Source organism: Pogoniulus pusillus, chromosome 4, assembly GCF_015220805.1.
Source record: "Pogoniulus pusillus isolate bPogPus1 chromosome 4, bPogPus1.pri, whole genome shotgun sequence".
In the NCBI taxonomy this organism is placed as follows: domain Eukaryota; kingdom Metazoa; phylum Chordata; class Aves; order Piciformes; family Lybiidae; genus Pogoniulus; species Pogoniulus pusillus.
This window is the reverse complement of record NC_087267.1, coordinates 12,017,793-12,045,548: the sequence shown is the minus strand read 5'-3', so window position 1 is coordinate 12,045,548 and position 27,756 is coordinate 12,017,793. Positions and strand designations below refer to the sequence as shown.

The window sequence follows — 27,756 nt, the reverse complement described above, 5'->3', positions numbered from 1 at the left end:
TTGGAATTAGTTATTTGGTAAGTTTAGGTTACAGCTCGTAAGTAATATTGATGAATCACAGCAATTAGCTGGCTCAGAAAAAGCTTGGGAATCTCACTGCTTTTGAAATCATGAACAATTTTTACCTGTGAAAATCAAAGCATACTTTGTGTTTTAAAAGATCTTCTGAAACAAAGAATATTTGGCTTCCTATTTCCTCATTACAAGCCTTTATTAATGACACAGGTAAACGATGCTGCAGCATTTAAGCACATGAACTTATCAAACTCATTAAAGGAATGCCCGCCCTGTTCAGTCCAGTGTCATTGAACATTTTCCAGAAGTTGTCTGGTGGAGTGAACTGACAGAGGACAGGTCTGGAACAAACTTGGCAAGATATGTGAACACATTCACGACTTTCTGAAATGTTGGCCTGTCTTCAAATTGTGGCATCCACTGAAAAGCTTTGATTCTTTTCAAGTCTGCCTTCAGTCAGTCCTTATAAAAAGTATTATGACCAACAGAAGAAAACTGAGATCATCAAATACTCTTTCATGTTGGGGAATTTGGGGTTTTGCTTTGGTTGGGAGGTTGGGGTTTTTCTTGTCTGTTTTGTTTGAACGCTTTAGCTCTGTATTCTTCACATAGCTTAGAGCAGCTTTCTAGGAACCCTGACATCTGTAAATTGTGCAAGCAGCATGCTGCAACAGATTTGCTAAGAGGAAAAAATATTTCTAGTACTTAAGAGACAAAAACTTGCACAAGGATACTAGAGTACCTTGGTCCTCTTGCACTGACTTTCCTGAAAGGTCTTGTTTATTCTAGCCACAGGCCAGGAAGGCTGGTTATGGTACCAGTATTTGTTAACTAGTAATGATCATAGAATCACAGAAAGGTTTAGGTTGGAAGGGACCTCAAAGGTCATCCAGCTCCAACCTCAAAGATCATCCAGCTCCAACCTCAAAGATCACCCAATTCCAATCCCCCGCCATAGGCAGGGACACCTCCCCACCAGAACAGGTTGTTCAAGGCCTCATCCAACCTGGCCTTGAGCACCTCCAGGGAGGGAGCAGCCACAATCTCCCTGGGCAACCTGTTTCAGTGTTTTGCCACTCTCACTGTAAAGAACTTCTTCCTAACACCTAATTTAAATCTCCCCTCTTCCAGTTTAAACCCATTACCCCTTGTCCTGTCATTACAAGACCTTGTCAATAGTCCGTCCCCAGCCCTCCTGTAGGCCCCCTTCAGATACTGGAAGGCCACTATAAGGTCTCCTCAAAGCCTTCTCTTCTCCAGGCCGAAGAGCCCCAACTCTCATAGCCTGTTCTCATAGCAGAGCTGCTCCAGCCCTCTGATCATCTTCGTCGCCCTCCTCTGGACTCATGCCAACAGTTCAATGTCCTTCTTGTGCTGGGAGCTCCAGAATTGCACACAGTACTCCAGCTGGGGTCTGACAAGAGCAGAGGAAAGGGGGAGAATCCCCTCCCTTGCCCTGCTGGCCACACTGCTCTTCATGCAGGCCAGGACACATTTGGCTGTCTTGGCTGCATGTGCACACCGCAAGCTCATGTTGAGCTCTCCGTCAACCCAGACCCCCAGGACCTTTTCCTCAGGGCTGCTCTCCAGCCATTCACCACTCAGACTGTATCTGTGCTGGGGATTGCTTGGGATGATGATAAAACATTGAGCAAGTTGACAACTTGGTAAAACCAAATCAGAACTAGTACACAGTTAGCAGCTGCCCAGCAACTCAGTCAACTGCCTGCAGGTCAAAGATTTGTTGAGTATCAGCAGGAGCATTATGAATTGCAGCCACTGAAGTGATGCAGCAAGTTCTACCTCTACTAAACACTCCTATGTATAGAACTTCATTCTGGCAAATCACAAAGAAAGGCTTCATGGGGGTTGATTCTTCAACTAAATGCTTCCTAAAAATTTCAAATTACCCTCATCATCTTGATGATTTGAAGATATCCTCAAATAGTTAATATCCAGAAACATACTTTGTCTTATTAATTTTGTCTTTAAAAATATATAAGTTATTGAGTAGTCCAAAATAATTCACTTTAGGGCAGACAACAAAACAAGTAATTTCAAGTCAAGAAACAGAAATCCAGGGAGAGAGTAAGCAAGGATGGCAGTAATACAAAAGAAGATATAAACTATACAGTGAAACTGGAAACCACAGAACTCTATGTTAAAATATTTACTGAGTAAAATGTACTATTACAATATAAATAAGCTTTTTTAAATGCTGTATCTCTAAGCAGAGTAATAGCTGTTGCTGATGGCGTTTACTCATGTTGGCTTGATACAGTGTGTTTTGGATAAGAACAGCATGGAAAGAGAGCATCGAGGGATCTTTTGATAAGCAGAACTAAACAGTTTACTGCCCGAGATAAAAACAGGTTGCAAAAGGTCAAAACACTTTAATGCAATAGCCAAAAGAAACAGCCCCATGCCATTTACCTTTTAACCTTACTTCACAGAAGAGCACCATGTGCTCTCAAAGATACAGAATAGACAGGGGTGATTTGTGCAAACATATCCTGAAAAATAAGGCATTCCTCACTTTGTGCCCACCAGTTCATGCTAGTAAAGATCTGGCTGAGCTACGCTGTCTGGAAACAGAATGAAATGAGGAAAAAATTTAAAGCCAAATTAAATTAAAAAAACCCACAATGAAAAGTAATTACTTTTTTTCATTTAATTTAGGAATTCCAGTAGGCTCTCTGGTTTTTAAAATTACATAAGCATTGCAAAATTCCTATTTTCAAATCATCAAGTAAAACATTTGTTATTTCAAGGATTAGTAGCCACAAAGAATTGATTTATGCACTGAACAAAGGATTCTTTCATTTATTTAAGAGTACCCTGCACTGTGCAGAATGATAACAGTAACTGTTTCATGAAAAGAAGAAATTAAAACATGCTTTTCTACAGGGTAAGTCAGTAGCATACACTCCTAATGAAAAAAATGTGACTAACACTTTCCATTTGACAGCTACAACACACTGAAACCAGACCTTGGAACTACTGCTTGGTTTTAACAGGGTCCATTGACTCACTTCATCTTACCTCAGCTTAGTATTAACTTCTCTTTCATTTGTTTACCTCTTCTCTTTGTTCTTCTTAGTTCTAAATTACTCAGCAAAATACACTGTGAGCAAAGTCAAATCACTCTTCCTGCTCCATAGACCCTGCAGTTTGGCCAACATATACTTCATAAATAAACCACTACTACCTCTGACTACCTCCACTTCTGCCACCACAATTCTATACAAGTCTTCCTTGTTCTCCCACCAAGCCTTCACTCAAGCTCTCTGAAAAGTCAGTAACATATTGAAAAAGTGTTTCACATCGAGTGAAATCTATCTTAGCATCTTTGTATTACCCTGCAGCAGAAGTGTATTTACATTTCATGCATTTCTGTCAAATACAAAAAATACAAACAAAAGGCAAGTTTCCTAAGTGGAAACATTTAAGGAACAGAAATAAACACTTTCTACTGTTACATTACAGCCACACTCATGCATTCTCTCAGAACTTTAATTTTAGATACTAACAGCTCCAAGGAACACAGCAAAAAAAAAAACCACCCAAACATTTACTTATATGTTATACATAAAAGCTGAACAATTCACCTTGAAATTAATAGCAAGCCTACTCCTGAAAATCTTACTTGATGTGAGGCATTGACTATTCAAACTCAACTAAGAGGTTGCCTCTTAAAATCTTAATTGGTCCACAATGGACAGAAACAACCTCATCCCTAAGAGATCTCTGCAACGAGGCTGGTGAGAGGCCTTGAGCACAGCCCTACGAGGAGAGGCTGAGGGAGCTGGGATTGTTTAGCCTGGAGAAGAGGAGGCTCAGGGGTGACCTTATTGCTGTCTACAACTACCTGAAGGGTGGTTGTAGCCAGGAGGAGGTTGCTCTCTTCTCTCAGGTGGCCAGCACCAGAACAAGAGGACATAGCCTCAAGCTACGTCAGGGGAAATTTAGGCTTGAGGTGAGGAGAAAGTTCTTCACTGAGAGAGTCATTGGCTACTGGAATGGGCTGCCCGGGGAGGTGGTGGAGTTGCTGTCCCTGGGGCTGTTCAAGGCAAGATTGGACATGGCACTTGGTGCCATGGTCTAGCCTTGAGCTCTGTGGTAAAGGGTTGGACTTGATGATCTATGAGGTCTCTTCCAACCTTGGTGATACTGTGATATGTTAATGCATATCTTCAGCAATATACAGATATACTTTTCAAGAATATTTGAAATACATACTGTAAATTCCATAATAATAAACACTGTATAGCAACAGTCAAATGGCAACAGACTGAAAAGAAGCTGAAGAAGACAAAGAAATAAGAAACAAACCATGTTACTACAAAGGCACCAGACTTTAAAAACTAATCAGCATGATTTTTAACAAAAGGGTTCTTGAATCCTCTTTTCAATAAGGAGAAAGAATCAATTTTTATGATGGATGTCACAATTCAAAGAAGTGAACAAACTGGTCCATACACAGAGTAAAGAAAAAGGCTTGTGTTAAACACTGAGGTTACATTCTCAGAAGTCTTCACCATATAGCACAGGCCTAAGACAAGCAAGGAGTCACCTTTCATTTTCATTGTCAAAAACATATACAGGCAACAGATATGTTTCTCCCATCAATAATATAAAAAAACACCTTGAATCGATACAAATAGACAAGGAGGGAATAGTCTTTACAGTAGATTACATACTTCTCTTTAGAAGAATTGCTCTAGATGCTTACCATGACAGGAGTAAAATCTACACAAACTGAAAGGCTCCAGAGCCAGCTCATTATAATGACACAAGCTTTTCTTGGGAGCAAAAAGCCCATCCTGTTTAAAATAGAACACTCCTAAAACAGAGTTTCTTTGGTAATTCATCTGGGTCATGAGAGACTGTACAACTAATTTCAACTCAAGATTTTCTGACAACCCCTCCCATTCCCCAAATACTGGTGTTTGACTAATGATGCAGAAAATTCACTAACCAAGAATACATTTTATTTAACTCTTCTTTTTTAGAGTCTATACAAATTCTCAATTTTAGAGTAACTGCATCTGTATTAGGTATGTTAATGACTCAGCACTGCGACCATTTTACTGTATATTAACCCGTGTAAAGATGATAATTGTAACACTGGGAGTACAGAGGTAAATCATGACCCAAAAGGAGATTTTAAGAATAATAAGACCAATAATTTTGCACTCTGCTATTAAAAGCACCAACACATGAGCTCAAGAAACCAATAGCCTAAACCAAACTAAGGGCGACTCAAAGAGCTTTCCAGAGCTCAGAGTTAAACATTTGGGTATCCTGTTACTAGAAAATCAGAGAGAAAAAAAAAGCATTAACTGACCTCAGTAAAACAGGAAACAGAATCTTAGGAGTTTATCTTTGCTTCTGGTTTTAGGAAAAACATACTTAAAAGAAAACACCCTTCAGTAGCTTCATAAAAAAAGGGGAACACCACAGAGTGGTAATTATGCCTAATAATAAATCTGAGAAAAACATTTAAAAATCAGTCAAGGCATTTTTTCAGTTACAGCTAGACCTACATTAAGGTAATCAGATGAACAATTTAATTTGAATCTCTCTTTTTACACAAATAAATTATTCTCTTTTTTTTTTTAATTATTATTTGTAGTTGATGATAACTACAGCAAACTGGACCAAATGGACAAAAGAACAATTTGGCACCGTCTTGGATTCTTCAGTCATTTCATGTACACGATGCATGAATGTTGCATTTCATGCCTTAAGATTGTAGATTCCTGCAGACACCTCAAGGGCATCCAGAGGGGAAGACATCAAGCTGGAAGCACCTGACTGCTCCCCACTTGTTTCTGGCACCAGAAATAGCAATGAGTTTTCTTGCATGATGTAGCGTCTCCACGCTCCAGACAGGGAGAAACTCCACTGAACTTGCCCATGGGCTTTCAAGCTGTGGAATTAATTCCCATCTCCACCCATGTTCCAGTTTTCCCCCCGTATCATTCTTTTCTCCACCCTCTTGGCTGCAATTCCCAATCTTGGCACAATTTTTTTTTTTTTCCAACTGCAAGTCCAGTCCCACCCTCATTCACTGCTTCCCACACTCCCAATTCCCAACCCTACCTACCTCTTCTGTCAATTCAAATAACAGGATCACAGGATATTAAATCCTTTCATCTCTTCCAAGATTTCCCCCACCCTCCAATTCAGAGGTCACCTCATTCCTCAGCTAGACACAGTTCCACTCCACCTCTTCCTCAGAAACTCTTGCATCCTTTTGCCCTTGACTTCTGGATGGTCTACATCTGGTCTTCCTACTATCTTCCCTTTGGCATGGTCCACCTCTCCTCACAGAGGAGGAACTTTCATAGGAAGATTCCTAACCTGACATTCACATGTCTTCCCACACTGCTTTCACTCCTTTCAACTGAAAAAAGCCCCTAATTTTAGTTGGAGGTGGAGAGGTGCATCAACCATTGCCAAGAGCTGATCAAGCTACAGTGTCCATCTCCTTGCTGAGAGAGACATGGGCAAAACTCCCCCACTAGTAGAAGTCATCTAATTACATGTTTTAAGGAGGCTGCCTCTACTTCACAGGTCTCTCAAAAGAGAAAAGAGACATCTTTATATTAATCTGCAGCACAGTTTTGCTGCAGGTAACAAAAGCATTCAAAAGGGCATTCAGCTTTTCTTCACAGGGAGTTGTGTCTTGGTGAGGGAGCATTTCTCTGTAATGGCACACTTCCAGTTAATCACATTAGCTGACAGGCAATGAAATACAGAAAATATTTGGTAATCTTTTGATCTTCATTTTCCTGAAGTGCAAATACTTTAATGAATCTTAAGATGCTATAGTTTGAATTAAAAGGAACCATTTAGTGTACAAAACTGAGCTATCTCACAACCAAAAACATCACTTATTGTGATTTCTCTTTCCTCTCAGGATCTACTGAAGAACTTTGGGGGCTGGAGCAGCTGAGTACCAGCTTGGTTCACAAACAGATCAAAGTTCAGCTGCAACAGGCCAGCTGGAAGAAGTTGTTATGAGAGTGTTTAGTGATGCATTCTGCTCCTACATGAACAAATTCTCCAAAATATGAGGAAGCAAGGCTGTTAGAAGATGGCGAGGTGCCCCGAAGGAAGAAGAGATCCGGTGAAAGCACCTTTAGATAGAAATTAAATAGAAATATTTTTTCAAGTTTTATCTTCTCTATGACAATAATAAGTAGTTACAATGCAAATACCACCAGAGACCATCGCTTTCTGTAGGTTTCTGTCTGATGATTAAATAACTTTGAGCATCTAAGGCAGTGCTTTCAAGACACTGAACATCAGAGGCAGTAGCAGCTCAATTCAGAACACAGTGTGGGTAGACACTTGTGGCAGCTGGCACATTTAAGAAGCCACAATGTGAATGAGAGAACTAGCTTAGGAAATATGTGCAAACTTCTTACTCTTTTTTTCTAATCTGAATCATGGCCTTCCATTACCTGAAGCAAGCCTAAAAGAAAGCTGGTGAGGGATTTTCTAGGATGTCAGGCAGTGATAGGACTAGCGGGAATGGAGCAAAACTAGAAGTAGGTAGACTCAAATTGGGTGTTAGGAAGAAGCTCTTCACCATCAGGGTGGTGAGACTCCAGAATAGGTTGCCCAGGGAGGTGGTGGAAGTCCCACCCCTGGAGGTTTTTAAGGCCAGGCTGGATGGGGCTCTAAGCAACCTGATCTAGTGTGAGGCATCCCTGCCCATGGCAGGGGGACTGGAATTACATGAACCTTGACATCCCTTCCAGCCCTGACTATTCTATGATAGCCAGGCTACAAGTAGACTACATGGTGGGGCCTGTCTCCCAGGGGACCTGGGAACAATACAACACAGGGACTTGCTTTCTTAAGCTGTAACTGCTGCAAAACTCTTTGTGATGTAAAGCTGAGGTCTGCAATGGTACAAGTTGGAGTTTGTTTTGTTTGGTTGGTTTGTTTGGTCGGAATTCTTTAAAAACAACTGCTGCACTTGCATAAGGGCACTTTCTGATGTCTAATGAGATGCAACCACATTATCTTTCTCCACTGGAACTCATATGTAGTTTCTGCTCCTGTCTATTTTTATAAAGGCTGTTAACAACTAATCATCTTGGTTTATGCTTAAAGTGAATTCAGTTGAAACCTGAGAACAGAACCAAAAGATACACAGATACTCTGTGATTGCATAAGCTAGTTTCTCCAAGCAGCCAACTTAAAAAAACATTTAACAACAATGGGCATATTTCCAGCTGAAGATTATCACTGAAAAGCTTTGTCAGCATATTCTAATCTATTTCTGATTTTGTGTTTAAAAATGCTGACGTGAAGATTTCTTTTACTTAGGTAGCATGTTACCAAAAATGTTAATACATGAATTACTCACTGTGCTAAGGTGGTGAACTGCTTATGGAGAGTAATTAAAGTCAAGTAAGTACACACAGAATCCACATTAAGTACAACGTATCATGTTGTAATGAAACCAAACATTTAAGCTATCTGGGGGGGCAAGAGAAGGGAAAAGACTGCTAGCAAGCCAATTAAACCATGGAGAAATAACATCAAGCCTATCTATTAAAGGTTATTAGTGTCATTCAGAGCAATAATCAAAGTTCAACAGTTCAAAAACTTAATGTATAAACAATGCTTCTGTTATACAGGGGAAGCTAAAGAATCATGAACAGCACAATTCACTTGATTTTCTCAGTATTTAACTTCTGCAATTACAGGTCAGGTTGACTACCAGCCTTTTACAGTCAAAGCAGCAAGGTAAAACAGGCACACTACAACCTTTCCCTGTGGGGAATCTTGGCTTTTGTTTTTCTGCTGCATTTTGTGAAGCGTAACATTGCGATAGCCACACCATTGCGTGCCCAGATAATCACTGAGGTCTGAAAGTCACAACATTAGTGCAAATAAGAGTTAAACAAAACAGGAAAATGATCCTTGTGGGTTGGTGATAAATTATGATCTGCATTAGTCATTTACACCTCAAGATAAAAATCTCATGTTTCATAATCTTAATTTATAGAAGCAGCACGTGCGTAAACATCTCATGCAACAAAATATTTGTTTCTATTTCATTTAGGTTAGTTCCCAATTCTGATGCCTTAGAGAATCATCTCTATAAGAATAAACTATGAAAAAAAAAACTCTAAGATTATATTTTAAAGATCAGAGCAAACAAGTATTTTCTATGCCAAGCTTTTATGATACAAACTTAAAAAAAACACTATAAGCACTTGAACAAATTTTTTTTAAAACCCAAACTATAACCTCTGTAAATTGCAACCTTCTCATTTTAAATAATTTGCTTGCTTTCCAAATGCCACTTACTTAATGGCTGTGAAACCACTAATGTTCACAGAAAAGAACAAGCTACTGAAAGAAATGTAGCCTACCCATCTTTAAACATACTTGAGATTAACCTGCTCAGTGACACAGCCAACAGAAGAAAGAAGACATCAGGCTAGCCACTGAGAAACTTAAGAACCAGGTGACAAACACAGCCTGCCACAAAAGTGTCTTTCGTCACAGATGGTCCTATATTTATACACTAATGTTGTCTACAAATCAGATTACAAACAGATTGAAGGATAAAACTACATGCACCAGCAAAACTATCATCCAAAAACCAAGTTTTGATTAAATTAAGATCAGTCCTACTGCAAAAGACATATGAAATCCCATAAAACTGCAGATTCACACTTCAGCAGATTTTCTCTACCCACAGGTTATCTGTGTGATAGTCTTCTGCTGCTGCTTACTTCAACCTCAAGCTTCACTGGAGCTCTTGTCAGTGAAGCAGAAACGGAAATCAGTCTCTCCTGTCACCTGCCTTCCTGCCACTATTTTAATTTGTCACTTAGCAGGGTTTTTTGCATATTCACTCAGTTACCACCTTCCCACCATCACACACGGGTTTTTGAAACCTCTCCTCTATGACTCTAGTCTCCATTTGCCCTACATACAACTTGTTTTAAGCACCACTTGGATTCTTGTTATATCTCCAAGTCTTTCAGTAGACCAATGCAAAGACAGTATCAGGAATGCTGACAGAACTGAAGTGAAATCAGTTTTGGGGTGAGTGAAACAGATGCTAGGCACCAGGTCTTCAAGCTAGGGCTATTTCTGAGGCAACTGAAAGATATGGTTCTAATTATTAAGTAGTTTTGACTGATCCTATTCTCATTTTGTTTCAATCCACGAAACTGCACACTTTCCCAAAAGCAATGCTGAGGTATTCCTTCAAAATTCAAAAGATGCCCTGTTCAAGAAACAGAAGATTAAAAAGTACTAAAAAGTTAAAACATTAAGCTTCAGTGCACTGAAATAATTAAGACAGAACATTGTCTTCTGCCCTTAAAACAGTTCAATAATAAAAATCAAACAACACTTCTAAAACCACCTCTCAAGTGCACCAATGCCCTTCTGTTAAAGCAAGAATAAGCTGGAGACAAAGTTGGAGAGGAAGCTCTATCCTCTAAGCTCAATTATTAAAGCCTGTAACAACAAAACCCCATCACCAACAACAATAAAACCACATCCATAATAATAAACTACATTGGTCAGTGGGCTGAGCCCCCAGCATTCAACCACTGCAAAACAATACTCTCAGCACAGGTCAAAAACTGTTTACATTAAAAAACATAAGGCAAACATAAAATCTTCCATAGCCTGGTAGTGACAGAAAACTAAAGGTGAATTCTATCTAATGCATTCAAGATACACCCTGCTGTTAATGGATCCATGCACACATTTGATTTCTGGTGTGAAGTTCTCTTTAAAGTGTTACCCTCTGAGCATTGAATATTAATAACACTTTTTTATCAGCTTTGGAATGAAAAAGGCTGCTGGCAAAAAGCTGAAATATGGCATTACACTTCCCTATTAAACTGTACCTTCAGGTGATGAAGTAAAATGGATGAATTGCACTGATTTTGCATATACAGCAGTTTGTAATTACCAACACTGCAGTGTATAGCAAAAGACTCATTAATGTCCATTGAGAGGGAAGAGAACAGAGCCAAATAAACGGAAGTGAAGGACTGCAACTTCTAAAACATGAAGAAAAACACAAGGGAAGAGCTAAAACACCAGCAAGCTTTTACAAGTATCCTGCCCTTGATGTATTTGTAAAAGAGATTTATTGATACTATGTTCTCCATGCTGCAGTTTTATAAACACAAACCCACAGATTTCTGATAATCAGATTTAGAAAAATGAAATATCCCAGCACAAAAGAGACTTGAGGCAAGTGTGAAATACAAACATGCAAATAAACAATACAACTTTATTGATCTGATTTGGAATGATAAAAATTAAGGGGGTCTAGAATAAATATTAAAGGATAGTAAAAAAATCAACAAGTCATAATTAATATGGAGGAACAAGTATCTAAGAACATGTAAAAAGTAATAAATTACTTGCCTTGTATTTAAGGTAACTAATAAACCACAAATGGATGACACAAGATCATAGGCACATATCATTAAGGCAGGCAGTTGTCATCAGTTTGTCTTAGAAGCCTACAGCAAAATAACAAAACCTGATACAAATTTTTCTTGATTAGGAAAAAAGAAATTAACACATGTAATTACATCTTACAATTCAATGAAGTAAACATAAGCTCAGAGGAGGCATGATACTTACTATGCTACCAATCAAGTTAAACTGATGATGATGAGTCCATCATTAAGGCCTTGCTACTGTGTATTAACTACACAAGGTCTGAAAGGCAATGGAAATGGTGGAAGGGAACCAAAACCTAAACTACCCCACCTTCTACTCCCATCTGCCCTGTTACTCTTGTCTGCTCTACTCTCACCAGCAACAAAGCATGTCTGACCTCATCTACCATCAGAAATAATCCTTTAATGTGTTTTCCAGCTACTGTTCCAGTTTCTTCAGCTTCACCTAACTTACTACCTCTTAACTCATATTTTAATTAGGGGATATTTTCTAATCTAGCCTGAAATGAGCAACGGCAGAAGCAGACTGACAAGCTCATCTAAGGCAACAGCAACCTGTTTCCCCAGCTCAAATGAATTCAGCAGAAAAGGTACAACATCCAAGGCAAGCTTTGATTAGTTCCTTCATTCCTTCCTGGACTCCATTAGCCCAGTTTATCATCTTACTTATTTTACTGCATCTACTAACACTTAAATGTTTAACATTCTCGAAACTTAGAAAACTTTTCTGATAGGCTTATTACAGTTTCTCCTTAGCTTATTCCTAGCCAAAATACAGAAGATACTTCATATTTACATCTTCTTTTGCCTTTACATTGCTGAATCATTGTTAATCCTCCCAAAATCTAGCAATGGATACACGAGGGGCTGCAGGCTGTGGAAGAAAGGCACACACTATACTTCAATACATTACAGAAATTGTAATGCCTGTGCATTTTTTTTAATGGTCTGTTATTAAAAACAAAACTTTAACTAATTCCTTGCAGTGTAATGTTTTACTTTGTGACCTGTTAGTCTTCTGTTAGAACAACACCCCCAGAGAACAGAGACCCATTAAAAAGCGTTAAATGCACACAAAGACAACTCAGTTACTGCTATGGAAGATTTTACCAGAACAAGAGATCTGGTGAAGCAAGAGAACAAGAAAGACTTCTTCTGAAACTACACACTCTACAAGTTCTAAGCCTTAACTGCTTTTCTTTCTTAACTATAACTTTTAGGCCAAACATTCAAGTAATATACCCAACAAGAGAAAAGCAGTTAACAGCAGATCTGGAAACAGAATCTGGAGAGGCTGCTAACCCAGTCACACACATATATTTTTCCTTCTTTCTGTGTACTGTATCTACGAAGTTTTGGGAAGCTTTTTGGAAGCTTTGGAAAACTGTGATTTGCAGCATCTTCTAGCAAGTAGGCTGTCCAGTTAGGGTTCATTAACACTACTGAGCCACTGCTAACAAGTAACACTGATTTAGAAAGTCGTGTAAACAAGCCATTAATTCAAACGTTTGAACATTCAAAAATATCCTTTCTGCTGAACGTTTAAAAGAATTGTTCAACTGAAAGCATCCAGTCACCCAATAATTTCAATAAGAAAAAAAAAAGCACCCAAGAATGTATTAATGAGATGCCAGAGGTCTGTGGTAATAGACAAATCAAGCTCTGAGTGTCAAATCTCATTCAGAAACTTGGAGGTTTGATTTTTTGCCAAAAGGAAGGAAAGTACTTGTCTCCTTTCATAAAATGTGTCTTCAGAAAATAAGAGCTTTTCAGAGGTAATTCATGTCACTTCAACTTGCATATGCAACATTTAAGAAACTGGACACATAATAATGGACTAATTAAGAGAGTGTTGCAGACTTGATGTCTAGACAAGATAAGATGTTTCAAGAATCCCTGCTACTCATGCTCGTAAAAGAAAAACAAAGAGATAGCCTTTTGTGTAACACCAACACCGAATTGCTCCAATAGTGAATTTAACACCAGGGACATATTTGTCATGGCTTCTGGAAAACAAACCCAAACAAACCTAAAAATACCCCAACACTTCAGCACATTATGTGCTAAAAGCATAAGCTGATCCTTAACTGCTTAAGAACAGAAACTAAACAACCCCAATATAATAATGTATATTGTATGTTATTAAACGTAAAACCATCATAGAAAGTGCATGAAATTGTGACATCAGCAACCTGTGAGCATTCATTGACCTCCACACTCCAGTGCAAAATTCTCTGCTATATACATTCCAAGTACCTCTAGACCAATCTTTTAAACACCTTCTTAATGAACTTCGACCCCACTGTGCTCACACAACATGTAACACCAAATTTCAACATAAAAATGGTGGAGGGAAAAGGGAAAGGCACAAAGGCATGAGGAAACCACTTAGCTTAAAAAGCAAAAACGAATAAAACAAATCAATCCAGAAGGTTAATTAGCTTGCTATTTTTAAGCTTCTAACTGCTTGTGACTGTGACATCAAAAGCCACGTCGTGGATCTAGACATACTACACAGGATATATTAAGGCATGAGACTTACTGCTGCAGAAATTTCCATTCAGTACAAGGAGGCACAAAGACTGGAAAAATGAAGCACCAGGACGGAAGGGATCAGTTTTCCCTGTACCTGCTGCAGGAAAAGTGCCAGGAAAGATCCTATTCTGTCAGCCATAAAGTGACAGAGCCAGAGGGTCCCAGGAACTCCAACCCTTCCTCATGGAGCTGAGCCGACTGCATGTAGAACAGGTCCTGACAGGCAGGTAAAGGCAGCCAAAAGCCAGGGACCACAACAAGAAGCTGTGACTCCACAGTTCACAGATAGGAATAGGAAACTGCCAAGAGGAGCAGTGAGCAGAAACCCTATCCCTGGTGGAAAGAAAGCACGTTCTGGAGAACAGCATATAGGACTTCAACGGTAGCTGAGCTCAGAGACAGAAAGAATAAAACACCAAATTAGCCTATCCAGAGAAACAGTGGAATCTCCTTCACTGGAAATACGCTGGACTCAACTTGACAAAGACCTGAAGGATCGGGGGGGGTTGGGCTAGACGATCTTCGGAGGTCCCTTCCAGCCTGGACCATTATGCAATTCTATGACTAGCAATAGTGTTAAATTTGCATGTCAAGGACTAATTTTACTGTGCAAAATCCAAAAAAACAAGCATTCAGTTACACAGTAGTAAAACTGCGTAATAAATTGTACTGAGAAGTTAATTCAAAGAACCATTAGTAAGCAGCTGACCATAGGATTGCAAATTAAGCTTCCATTCCACTTTTTGCTCTTTTTCACTCCTTGTCAAGGGTAGAGAACTCAAGTCACACAAAATTAAATCACATTTTCTTCTGGATGCTGACAATTCAGTGTCAAGAGACTACAGAGAGTCTGTTACTATTTACAATAGGAAGACTCAATATTTCACAATTATTAATCAGAATTATCACAAAATTTTTAATATATTTTTAACTGCTGAAGCACAAGCTACTTTTAAGCATTTATCTGAAAAAACACAGTCATTTTACAGTCTTAAGTTTTAAATGATTAAACATATCTTTTCTAACCCTCAAATTCATGGTACTTGATTTGATTTGAAAACAGAAAAACAATTGTGTTCATTTGAATTAAATGCACCCAAGATGCATCCAGTATCACTTTAAAATCTTATTTTAATTCTGCAGAAGCTGACAGCTTCAATATTCAAATCAGCAACAGGAGAAACTGGTTCTGTGAAATTCAAATCTAGGATATTCCTTGGACTTTTCTGAGCTGAGTTCCTTAAAATATTCTGTTATACAGAGCACAGAATCATAGAACTGTCATGGCTGGAAGGGACATCAAGGATCATCTACTTCCAACTCCTCTGCCATAGGCAGGGATACCTCACACTAGATCAGAGCTCCATCCAGCTTGGCCTTAAAAACCTCCAGAGATAGGGCTACCACCACTTGCCTGAGCAACCTGTTCCAGTGTCTCACCACCCTGATGGTGAAGAACTTCTTCCTAACACTCAGTCTGAATCTATGCATTTCTAGTTTTGCTCCATGCCTTCTAGTTCTATCACTACCTGACATCCTAGAACATTGCTCACTAGCTTTCTTGTAGGCCCTCTTCAAATACTGGGAGACTACAACAAGGTCTTCTCTGAGTCTTCTCTTCTCCAGACTGAATAGCTCCAACTCTCTCTCAGGTCTTCATAGGAGAGGTGCTCCAACTCTCTGACCATACTTATGGCCCTTCTCTGTCTCTGGGCACATTCCAACATGTCCATTTCTTTCTTGTAATAGGGGCTCCAGAAGGGGACACAGCAAATAATCTAGATTTCCTTAGAGATAATGTCAAACTCTACCAAATGTATTGACATTTGGGGTTTATGCATAGATTTTCATCTGTTTACAGTATAAACCTATCCTTAGGACATAGGGGAAATAAACCAATCTAGATTCACCAGCACCAGGTTAAATAATCACAGTTGTTTTTTACTAAAAATCTATTCCTCATCTTTATCTTTTTCTCAGTTTTCAATATTTAGATAGTCATAAATTTATGCACTTGCTCTTGGCTGTTTTAGGTCAGGTAAGACCCAGTGATCAGACACAGAAGAATAAACAAACTATGCCATGACCCTCATAGTTACAGTATACTTTGGTTAACTCCATCCGAGCCAGACCCATGCAAAGCCATGCCCACCGAGAACAGGATTATGCATGAAACAAAAACAAGTGAGTAGCAAGTTGTGTTACAGCACAGGAAATGGGATCACAGGCAACAGAACAAAGGCCACTAGAATTAAGATGGAAAACAAAGACCTAGAACACACTTATTACAAACATGAATAGAGACCTACTTTCTTGAAGATGTTATTATGACATAATGATGAAGGGGAAAGTGATTTCTATTTCCTTTCCACTTATCTCAGGCACACACTGAAAACACTGTGAATTAGAGCAAGTTTAGAGAAAGTCATCTCATTCTCTCACTCAAATGATAAACTTCAAACGTAATTTCCAGAGGTGGGCATAGTTGCATTTATGTCAGAAAAATCAAGTCAGAAAAATCTTCAAACTCTCCATTTAAAGTAACAAAAATACAGTAATAAAACACTTCATGACAAATTAAAGGCTACTGTAGACAATTTCCTTACTGTGAGATGATATATTAAAGACTAATGCATGAATGAATTTCTACTGAACCTTCTCAGAAAGTCAGTATGACAAGAGTAATAGAAACCTTGTTTTGTATTAAGTCAATGCCCAAGTACTCAGCAGAAAAGAGAATATAACACAAACTTTGAACACCATCTCTCTCCCTCATCTAGATCACTGTCATCAACACAAAACACTGTAATCAATGCAAAACGTAAAGGTTCTTCACCTTCAGAGAACGACAAAGGCACTTGGATTCAAAGCCAACTAAAAGGAGGAATTATCATGGCATCTTCTCAAGAAATGAGGTTACATTCATATTATGCTCCACGGAGGAAAAAATAAATCAATGTATTTCTAGTGACTCAGACCATTACATGGGCATTTCATCACTGGCATGCTGCCAAGAGGACTCACCTGCTCAATCTCCTTAATCTTCGCTGCAATTGCTTTAGAGCGACCAAGAAGCTGACCATCCTCATATAACTCTGTGCTGTCCGTTATATTTGTTTCCGTTTCCTCTACGTGTTCCATGTATAATGGAGCTGAAGATGTAGCCTTAAAAAATAAAATTAAAAAATCAGTTCTGAGAGCAAATGCAGCCTTTCAGTTAGTTGTGAGTCTGCAGATCATGACTATTACTTTATTATTGCTACAGTCTAATAGATAAAGAAATACACATTTTAAACACTAAGAAAACATGACATCAAACAAACATCAGTCTTAACTCTGTAAAGACAAGGAATCATAGAATCAACCAGGTTGAAAAAGGCCTCCAAGATCATCCAGTCCAACCTAACACCCAGCCCTAGCCAGTCAACTAGACCATGGCACTAAGTGCCTCATTCAGGCTTTTCTTGAACACCTCCAGGGATGGTGACTCCACCACCTCCCTGGGCAGCCCATTCCAATGGCAAATCACTCTCTCTGGCAAGAGCTTCCTCCTAACATCAAGCCTCCTCTGGCACAACTTGAGACTGTGTCCCCTTGTTCTGTTCCTGGTTGCCGGGGAAAAGACACCGACCCCCACCTGGCTACAACCTCCCTTCAGGTAGCTGTAGTCAGCAATGAGGTCACCTCTGAGCCTCCTCTTCTCCAGGCTAAGCAACCCCAGTTCTTTCATCCTCTCCTCATAGGGCTTGTGTTCCAGGCCCTTCACCCTTTGACACCTTCTGACAATGGTGTCAGATAACCTTTACCTGCCCTTCTTACAAGAAGGAACTTACATATGTGATATTTGTAGCACCAGCTACCAAGAAAAATCCACTACAAAAATGGGATTAGTTTTCTGAGACAGAATAAAAATAAGAAAATCAAAAGTAAACAGCAATTGACAAAAATCAAAAGGCTATTTTTGCAAAAGCAACAACTCCTGCAACACTGAAGACCACAGGTTTGACAGTAAAGGAACAGAGATACCTAATGCATAGTATAAACAAACACGCAGTTTCGGTACTAAGGTACCAAAATTGGCTAAATGTCCCTCCAAAACAGAAATCAAGAGAGCATTCCTGACTCAAGGGAAACAGACTTCCACACTAAGAAGTCTATGTAGAGGATATAAGAAGTGAAGAAATTACTGCAGTGTATTTCAATCCAATATTATGGAACAGATTTGTATAACTTTTTTCCTTTTTAAAGAAGACTTGAGAATTGAAGAAATTGCATAAAATATTTTCTACTAGTCAAAAATGTTAAAAGTGAAGACTCTTAAGACTTCACTAACATAAAAGTGAAAATAATTAGACAACAAAATAAGCTTAAGTGGTCCTAGGAGCATCTGCTCAGAACTTAGCAGCAATAGAAACCACTAAGATAGCATCCCAAACCTTGTTACTGCAGGAAATTGTAAAGTGTCTGAGAGAGAGCAAAGACTGCCAAGAAGTTCAGTTCAATGCAAAGTTCAGCTATTAAGCACCCTAAAAACTTTATCTTACATAGTTTATTCATCAAGCTGAGAGATGTTCTCTCTTGTAGAACTCAGAATGAGATACCTCACTTCATTAGCATTCCTGCAGCACACTTTCTTTAGTCGATAAATCATCTCAGACTCTGCTATAATCAGCTGCAATTGCTTCACTTTGATTCTTTCTTTATTTTGAATCTTTCTGTCACTGCAATTTTCCCTGAGGCACGCAAGAAGCTTTGAACAACCCTTCTCCATATGAACTACCTTGTTCTTTGCTCCCTTGCATTATCTTTCTCCCACGTACTGGAGTGACATTTCTCTTCACTGTTACCCTCCTGAACCTCTCAGCAATGCCCATACACAAATGTTCTCCTCCACATCGCATTCATGCACTTAGATCTGTTTGCTGCTTCCCCTTCCTTACTCCAACCCTTACCTCCCTCTTTGTTCTCTTTTCTTTTTTTCATTTTACATTTCTTTCTCCTGGAGAGAAAACAAACAGTTTATTTATCTAACTGGATGTTCCTGTCCAGTATCAAGAAGCTGTTGATGCACTAGGCCATTATATCAATGGATAGGACTAAAAGTGCATTTATTTCTCTAATCTTGCCCTTAGGGTCCACAAGTATGAAATACAAGGATGAAATCTGATGCTTCCCAAGAAGCATCCCTTATTTTTTTCCCCTCTAATTAAAATACAAAGCCATTAATTACACAGTTTAAGACATGTGACTTTGTATATTAGGTACTCATTTGCAGGAATATCTCTGGAATTGAAGTAAGGTGAAAGCTGAAGCTGAATGACCCCAGCCTATTTTACAATAAAAACATTACATGACATTGGAGGGTTTTCAAGTGACAAACATATCTGCCACTAATAAAGAAGAGTAGAATCAACAACAAAAAAAAGCTTCTATCCTGTTCAAGAGCAGAATGGAAAGGGCTATTATCACTTTTCCATACAGCAAGGAATAGAAGATAATGAGTGGTAAGAACAGATGGATGTAAATTGGCAATTAATTAATGTTGATCATTAATTAAATGAAAGTTCTGGGGGAAATAAAAAGTATTGAACCACTGCAATACCAAAGAAAAAGCTTGTTTTTTAATATAAAATGTGACTGCTTTCTGCAAAAGAACACATGATATGGCAGGCTGTGGCACAGATCTCGATGCAATAAACCAGAGTTTCTCTTCAGGTCTTTTATGCCTACGCTCACATTTTGATTCAGAAATCTGCTGCTTATTTTCCTGAGTTCAGTAGGCATACAGACTTACCACTAGCACAAGAGTTTCATGTAGAATGCCTGGGAGAGCTGGAACCTCATTTTGTCAGCTGTAGCTCAACATGAATTCAAATTTATATTAAGAAAACCCACTCTAGTTTTTGAATAAGCAATCAAATCACAAGGCTTTAGCCTTCCGCTCACTCTCCTTCCACAAACATTTACTAGCACAACCAGATAAATTTAGGGGTAAGTTACAGAATGTCCCTTTCAGGAGAGAATTAAACCCCAAGAGTCTATTCTTGTAACATTTTAAATCAATCAATAATCCCATCTTACATCATAATCTGCTATCTCAGGTATATCGTTTTCATTGGCCTTCTCTGCCTTTTCAGCTGCCCATTTGCTTGCAGCTTCTGCAAGTTCCTTTTCTGATAGTCTGTGGCTCTTATCCACGGCCTGCAAACAAACAGTATAGTCAAGGTTTAATATGGAATATACTTACACATTGCAAGACATCTTCAAAAGAAGAAAAAAAAATCAGATATCAGATCTCAAAAATACTTTAAAACAAGAAATAAGGAAGCTGAAGTGATTTTCTTTAGAAAGAAAAGTGGGTGGGGAGTGAACAGAAAAAGAAGAAAAAAGAGAGAAGAAAAAAAGACAAATCAGTAAATGTAAAAAAATGTTAAGTGTTAAAACTAGCACCATTCTTTCAAATCAGTTTCATTAAATTCACAGGACAGAGCTAACAAAAAAATTACTTGAGACCAGATGAGCTTAAAGAGACATGGATTGAATCAGCACGAAGAAGTCAGAAACAAAGTGTGGAGGTGATCTAAAGATCCAGTATGATTTTTAGGCAATAAGAAGTTGTAACTAATTTAAACTCAACTATTAAATGCAGTGTAGGATATAAAAGCTTAGCTAATTAGAGTAAAAAACTGTTTTATGCATAGTTTAAATTATGAAAGCTTCCATTACAATTCATTATTTTTTATTCACAGTGAATATTCATCATTTATATAATAGAGTCAGTCATGGCTTTATGGCCTTTAAGTCTACCTTTTCAGATGGAAACACTCCTATAAATAACACTTTAAAATTGATTTCTCTCTAAGAATATAAGTTGGCTTTTACTAATAGAGCAACAAACAACGACAAATACCCACATACCAAAACCAGTTTATGAGTAGCTAGCTTTATAAATCTTGTTACAACTATATGGGTACATACAGTTATTCCATTTTAATGAACTGCATGTATAGAAACATCCTTCCAAGAATCTATACTGCTCTAGTATTAAAATCTACACCACCAAGATGGATATATAAAAAACATACAAAAAATCCTGCCTGAAAAAGGTTGGCAAAACTTCTACCCAATGCCTCTTCCATCACAGTAAACAGTAAAAAAAAAAATCATACAATCATAGAATCAACCAGGTTGGAAGAGACCTCCAAGATCATCCAGTCCAATCTAGCACCCAGCCCTAGCCAGTCAACTAGACCATGGCACCAAGTCCCTCATCCAGGCTTTTCTTGAACACCTTCAGGGATGGTACCTCCACCACCTCCCTGGTCAGCCCATTCCAATGCCAATCACTCTCTCTGGCAAGAACTTCCTCTTAACATCCAGCCTGTACCTCCTCTGACACAACTTGAGACTGTGTCCCCTTGTTCTGTTGCTGGTTGCCTGGGAGAAGAGGCCACCCCCCACCTGGCTACAACCTCCCTTCAGGTAATTGTAGGCAGCAATGAGTTCCCCCCTGAGCCTCCTCTTCTCCAGGCTAAACAACCCCAGCTCCCTCAGCCTCTTCTCATAGGGTTTGTGTTCCAGGCCCCTCACCAGCTTTGTTGCCCTTCTCTGGACACATTCCAGCACCTCAACATCTCTCTTCAATTCAGGAGCCCAGAACTGGACACAGTACTCAAGGTGTGGCCTGACCAGTGCTGAGTACAGGGGAAGAATAACTTCCCTCATCCTGCTGGCTACACTGTTCCTAATCCAGACCAAGATGTCATTGGCTCTCTTGGCCACCTGGGCACACTGCTGGCTCATCTTCAGCCTACTATCCACCAGTACCCCCAGGACCCTTTCTTCCTGGCTGCTCTCCAGCCACTCAGTCCCCAGCCTGTAGCGCTGCTTGGGGCTGTTGTGGTCAAAGTGCAGAACCCTGCAAATGAAAAAACCCAAACTGACAGAAAAAAAGCAACACTCCCCCTCCCTTCCTGTCAGTTCACTCTAAATTGTAAAAAAGCCAGCCCCTGCTTCACCTTCAGACCTTTTGTGCTTGCCTCAAGTAAAAAGTTCTGCAAACACCTCTTTATGTTCCAGTATAAGTACACAATTTTCAGAATCCTCCCAGGATCGTTTCAAAAAGACATTGCCTTTATCTGAATCCAGAGAAGCACACAACACAATGTTCCAATAGGAATCCCTCTTCTATACAAATGTAAATTACAGAATCATAACCAGTGAAGTCAGGAGGTGACAAAGTTTAATATGCAAGAGGGTTCTTAAAAGAAAGGGATAATATAATTCACAAATTATCCCAAGTCACCTTTCCAAACTACACAACTATTCTTTCACCAGCCTCATTACAAACTATCTGTTGCTGATTTTGTCAGTAAATAGAAACTAATCGCTCTACTCTCTCCTGGAACACAGCAAAAAATACACTTCATTTCACCTCACAATTTAATTCTACAGATCACATGTCTACAAATAGATAGTTTAAAAGCTCTGAGTGCATTTTATGCAGTAAAATAATAGTACTTGCACAAGTGAAGAGAAAGAAACAGGACATATTTCTGAGAGGAAAATGTCTGCAACTATTTAGGCTGAAAGAAGTTAACAAGCTAGCGTATCTTGTTAAAAACAACCAAACCCTCTGCTCAAAACAAAGGTGTCTTTTTTTTTTTTCCAGCTTATGCATAACATCTGAACAGCAAAAACCTGTCAGTTTTCTCTTATCTTTGTTGGAAGCCTTCCCTGTCTCATACATTTGTCTTTTGCTCTAATTATGTTGGATAGAGCCTCCAAGGCTTGCAGTCCAGACAGCCATTGAAGAAAAACACAAAAGGTTTCATGCTCTAGTCAATTAAACAGGTGGTTAAGATCAGATAACACCATCATGTATTAATTCACATGCATGAATATGTAAAAAAATAATTCTAATAATAACTTCTCAGATTTGAATACAGTTACTGCAATGACAAGAGATATTGCTGCAGAAGTATTTGTAAGGTATTTCAAAGCTAAATTATAACCTAGAGCACTGACAATTATCTCCTTTAATCTATACAATAAAGTACAGAACTTATTTCACAGAATAGCACCAAAGACCATCATGGGCAGGGACAACTTCCACTAGATCAGACCCTTCAAGTTCAAGCAGATTTTAAAACCCTGGTCCCAGAGATTTTCATCATGCCTTCACTTTTGCTGTTGGTATTTCTATGTTAGTGAAGCACTTAGACAACTTAAGTGGTTACTGTAATCCAGCCATCATCCCAAGAGGCCTCCCTGACACAGGACAGTGTACTATGAAAAGATTTGAGGACTTCAATAGAAAAGCAATAAAAGGTCATTGAAGTATTTCCATTTCTGTAGATTATGTATACCAAATAAATATTTGTGTTGTCTGAGGAAATTATTTCCATAAAAGAGAAAGTTTCATTTGTGTAGTTTACATTAAGTGGATATCCACTGCCAGGAGATATATGCAAACTACTGGCAAAAAACCTAATACAACACTGATCAGACTTGACTGAAGAAGAAAGCAAAATATCTTAAAGAACACTTTAGATTTCAAGCTCACAGTGCATATTAATACAAAAGCAAGAGACTTTGGAATGCCTCTTTGTTCTCAAAAGTGTATTAAGCAAGGATTTGGTATCAAGCTGTAGAATGCTGAGTCTGTAAGCAAAATAACGAACTAATTATGAAGTTTATTTTACAATCCAAATTAGTAAGTTGTGTGTAACAGCTTTTATCTTGCTTTCCTTATGTACATTACTGAAAATACATTGTTTGCCTCCTCCCTTAAGGACATTGGCAATTAGCTAATGCCTAGCGCAGCAGTTCTAAAAAAGCTGCATAAAGGGTAAGTACTTAGAATGACATAGCACAACCAAAGGTTGATTATTTTCCCCCACCTAATTATTTCCTTCAGTCTCACCTTCTCACAGCAGAAAGTACCTTTCTTTCTCCTTCTCTTTTTTGTTTTGTTTTGAAGCATTCCATTGCTTTTATTAAAAAGACCTCAAGAATAAGGCTAGTACCTCATGCTACTTAAGAGTGAATTCTAATTTTTAATAAGAGTTTATTCACTTAAAACAATACAGTGCATTATTTTGTTATTTCTCACTAAAGTATTTTATAACAATTTAGAGAAAATACTCCCATGGAAATGTTCATTTTAGCCTTAAATATAATTGATAGACAAGCAGTCTGCAATGTGAAACTGGTTTTGCTGCCACAGGGCAGATATAATAATATTGAATGTTGATTGGTCATTAGGGTTTCTTAGCCCGTCCATTTCACTAATTAGCAACATTTGATGGAAAATCTAAGGGTATCATTTAGAACACAAAATGATGTTTACCAAACTATCTTGTAACATGGCTCCCATTCTAAGTAAATGTTACCCTTCTTACCACATCCTAAAGCAGCCCTGCTTCCAAGTCAACTCTGCTATTCTCCATTACCTTTACAGTCAGTTAGACCCTTCACATCCTGTTTCCAAATCCAGTCACATCTTAGGAATCACTGAAGGATGAAGTTCAGTACAAGTACAGGCTTGTCCAATTTATCTGCTGCTCCTAGAAAGTGCTTCCCCATTTTTCTCCTTGTCATTCTTTCTCTAGCACACTCCAGACTTTGGAAAATGACCATTCAAAATAGACAGAAAATGCCCTTTCTCTAATATGTGACAGTGCATATAAGAGAGTTTGTCAATGTCATCACTAGATATAGAACTTTATCAGCACCTTCCTGTCAGATAAGAGGAACCTATAATCTGCTGGAGTGCAGATTATAGATTAACAACTGCACACAGTATCTCCTTACAACTGAGGAAAAAAGTCCAGCAACAATGAGCAATCTGAAACTATGGTGAGAAGCACTCAAAAATTCACCTTCGATGACAGTACTGTTGTGGAGCCAGAAGGTGATGCATCTCTTGATGTTTTCAGTGATGGAACCAATGTCCTCTCCTTACCTACAGTGAGGAAAAAAATTAATGGCTGTAAAATTGTATTAAAGATATATGTTGCAAATACACTTTCCACCTTAGAAAAATCACAGTGAAATTCACTCAGACATGAAATCCACATGCTCCACCATCTAATTGATATTATTTTCTTCTCTTTACAAAGAGAAGCTATATTATTTCATTTAGTTAGGAAAATCCATTGTCTTTTTTTCCTCAACAGTAAGTGAAAGGGTGCATCAATGTGATTTCATAAGATGATGTGCTTTTACTTTTTAATATTCATGCAATAATATAAATGTGTGAAATACTAGACACCAGTAAATCACTCCAGGAAACCAGGCAATGAAAAAAACTGGTTTAGCAGGCCACAGCACGTTGAAAAGCCCTGCCCATGGGAAACAGTCCTGTATTGAATCAACCACGAGTTAGATCTTATTTGTATTATCAGGGGGGTAGGAGTTAAAAATCAGCAAAACGTCAATTCAAATTCACTGTGCTAATCTCAGTCTGTGCACAGCCCTGCCACAGACCAGTAGGCAGCCCACAACAGCACACACAGTTGCAGTATAAACTATAAATTTCCAATCTGTGGTCCACAGATTATATCTATGGGATCTGTAAGAAGCAAATGCAAACAGCCTGTGTCATCATCAGGCCTAAATTAATTAGACTGTTCACATTCACTGGGAAATAGCTGACTGTTCACACATGGAAAATTATAGACTTATCTTGGCTTCTATTAAATTAGTATCAATACAATTAAGAAGGGGATGAATTAAGAAGTATACCAAAGACTTATGAACATTATTCTAGAAATATGAACAAATACAGCTTTAATTTAACAATTCAAAGCAATGAAGAGCAAACATGGCATCTTAATCCTAATAGCTGAGCTTTTCTAACTCACTGCCACAGGATAAGACCACATCACACTGCGCATTTTCAAACAGTACTACACACACATAAAGTGCAAAGAAAAGTCTATGCAAAATGAACACTTTTTAAGAACAGCAAATGATTCATTGGTCTTCTACTCTTTTCCAACATTTTCATACCATATGCATAGTGTAGTCTTAATACAAAGCAAAGATTTGTATCTGTGCTCATTTCTGCACATTGTTGTAGCAATAACTGATTTGCCTATAATGACGAAGGGCCATGCAAAAATCATCACAGATACTGAAGGGTCATGTCATGGGTTGAGTTTGAATCTGCTGCGTTATTCATACCACGCTGCAGTCATGCCAGCTTCAAAAATGAAAGTACTGGTTGGAGCAAAGTATTACAGGGCTTGAGGTTCAGATTGTAAGATGGGAAGTTCTGATTGCAGCTTCTGGGTTACAGGTTTTTGGGTACTGGCTCTTTTCTGCAGAGACGGTGGCGAGATGAGTGGGAGTAGGGTAGCTGCTGCTTTTCTTTCATGCTGTATTTTTTTTCTTCTGTATTTTTCTGTGCTGCTTCTGCAAATGGACTATGCTAAGGTAACCATGTATTGTCTTACTAGATTAATTAGATTATTACCAAAGGCAACTGCATATTTACGTGATCTCATTTATTCAGTAAACTCTTATCTCTCCATCGCAACTCCAAGTTTTTCTGTGTTTCTTTTACCCTCACTTCTGCGTTGGGACAGCAGGCAGGTTAAGTCTGGCATTAAACCATTACAGGTCTTCAGAAAAAGCTACTGAAAATAGCAGGGGAAATTACTCTGACAAAAGCAAAGACTACAAATTGCAGTTTAACTCTTAATTTGAATACGATGCTAAATGGAGAGCATACATAAAAATACACCAAGCAGCCTTATATAAGAATTCCCAGCAGCCATGTAACAAAAGATTAATTACCTTTAACTAAATAAGCTCTTTAGCAACAAAAAGACTGACAACAAGAAAAACTGTGAAAAAGCAGAAGTTTCCATAAACACAAAACATAAGACAAAACCAAAACTGTGAAGACAGAAATAATCATGTCCTCAACATGTCAGTCCCCGAAGGACTGAATGTCTCCCTTCGCATCACGATGTAACACAGGAATTTTCTTCCTGTGATACCTGCTTTTCAGCCCCATGGATGAACCACAGACTACTTTGCCTCCGACATGCTTCCTCTTTCACACTGAACTCTTTAAAGATTACCATAGTTAGTGGAGTATAGGCTTTCGTGTGAATAGATGAAATAAGCTGATAGAAGTGGTAGTAAACTATAGTACGGCTTAGAAGTGAGAGAAATCACTTAATTTGGGGACATTATTAAGCCACATTTTCTGAATGCATGAGATTGTAGCCAGGTGGGGGCTGGTCTCTTCTCCCAGACAATTAGCAACAGAACAAGGGGACACAGTCTCAAGTTGTGCCAGGGGAGGTCTAGGCTGGATGTTAGGAGGAAGTTCTTCACAGAGAGAGTGATTTGCCATTGGAATGGGCTGCCCAGGGAGGTGGTGGAGTCACCATCCTGGAGGTGTTCAAGAAAAGCCTGGATGAGGCACTTGGTGCCATGGTCTAGTTGACTGGGTAGGGCTGGGTGATAGGTTGGACTGGATGATCTTGGAGGTCTCTTCCAACCTGGTTGATGTTATGATTCTATGATTTCAAACCCACAAATCCTATCTTTCTCATCAGTATTTTCCCTCCCTTTATCAAGCTTCTTCGTGTCCTTTCAGTTTTCTTTATTAAAATCCTATACATATCCTATATTAGGAAGGACTGGAGAGCATGGAATATTCATCCTTCAGTGGCAGTCAGTTCAAATGGATTCAAACAGCATGATTTTAAAGAGT

General features: G+C 38.6%; 1 protein-coding gene across 2 annotated transcripts in view; it reads right to left on the bottom strand.

Annotated features, from left to right (window-relative positions):
* The window catches only part of PPHLN1 (periphilin 1), a 74,773-nt gene that overhangs the window by 17,242 nt on the left and 29,775 nt on the right, over positions 1–27,756 (bottom strand). For both annotated transcript variants that reach the window (XM_064142199.1, XM_064142198.1), the window contains exons 8-10: positions 24,905–24,987; positions 20,103–20,222; positions 17,046–17,186 (exon numbers count right to left, since the gene is read on the bottom strand). In XM_064142199.1, coding sequence (XP_063998269.1) covers positions 17,046–17,186; positions 20,103–20,222; positions 24,905–24,987 — 344 coding nt within the window. The remainder of the gene's footprint in view (positions 1–17,045; positions 17,187–20,102; positions 20,223–24,904; positions 24,988–27,756) is intronic.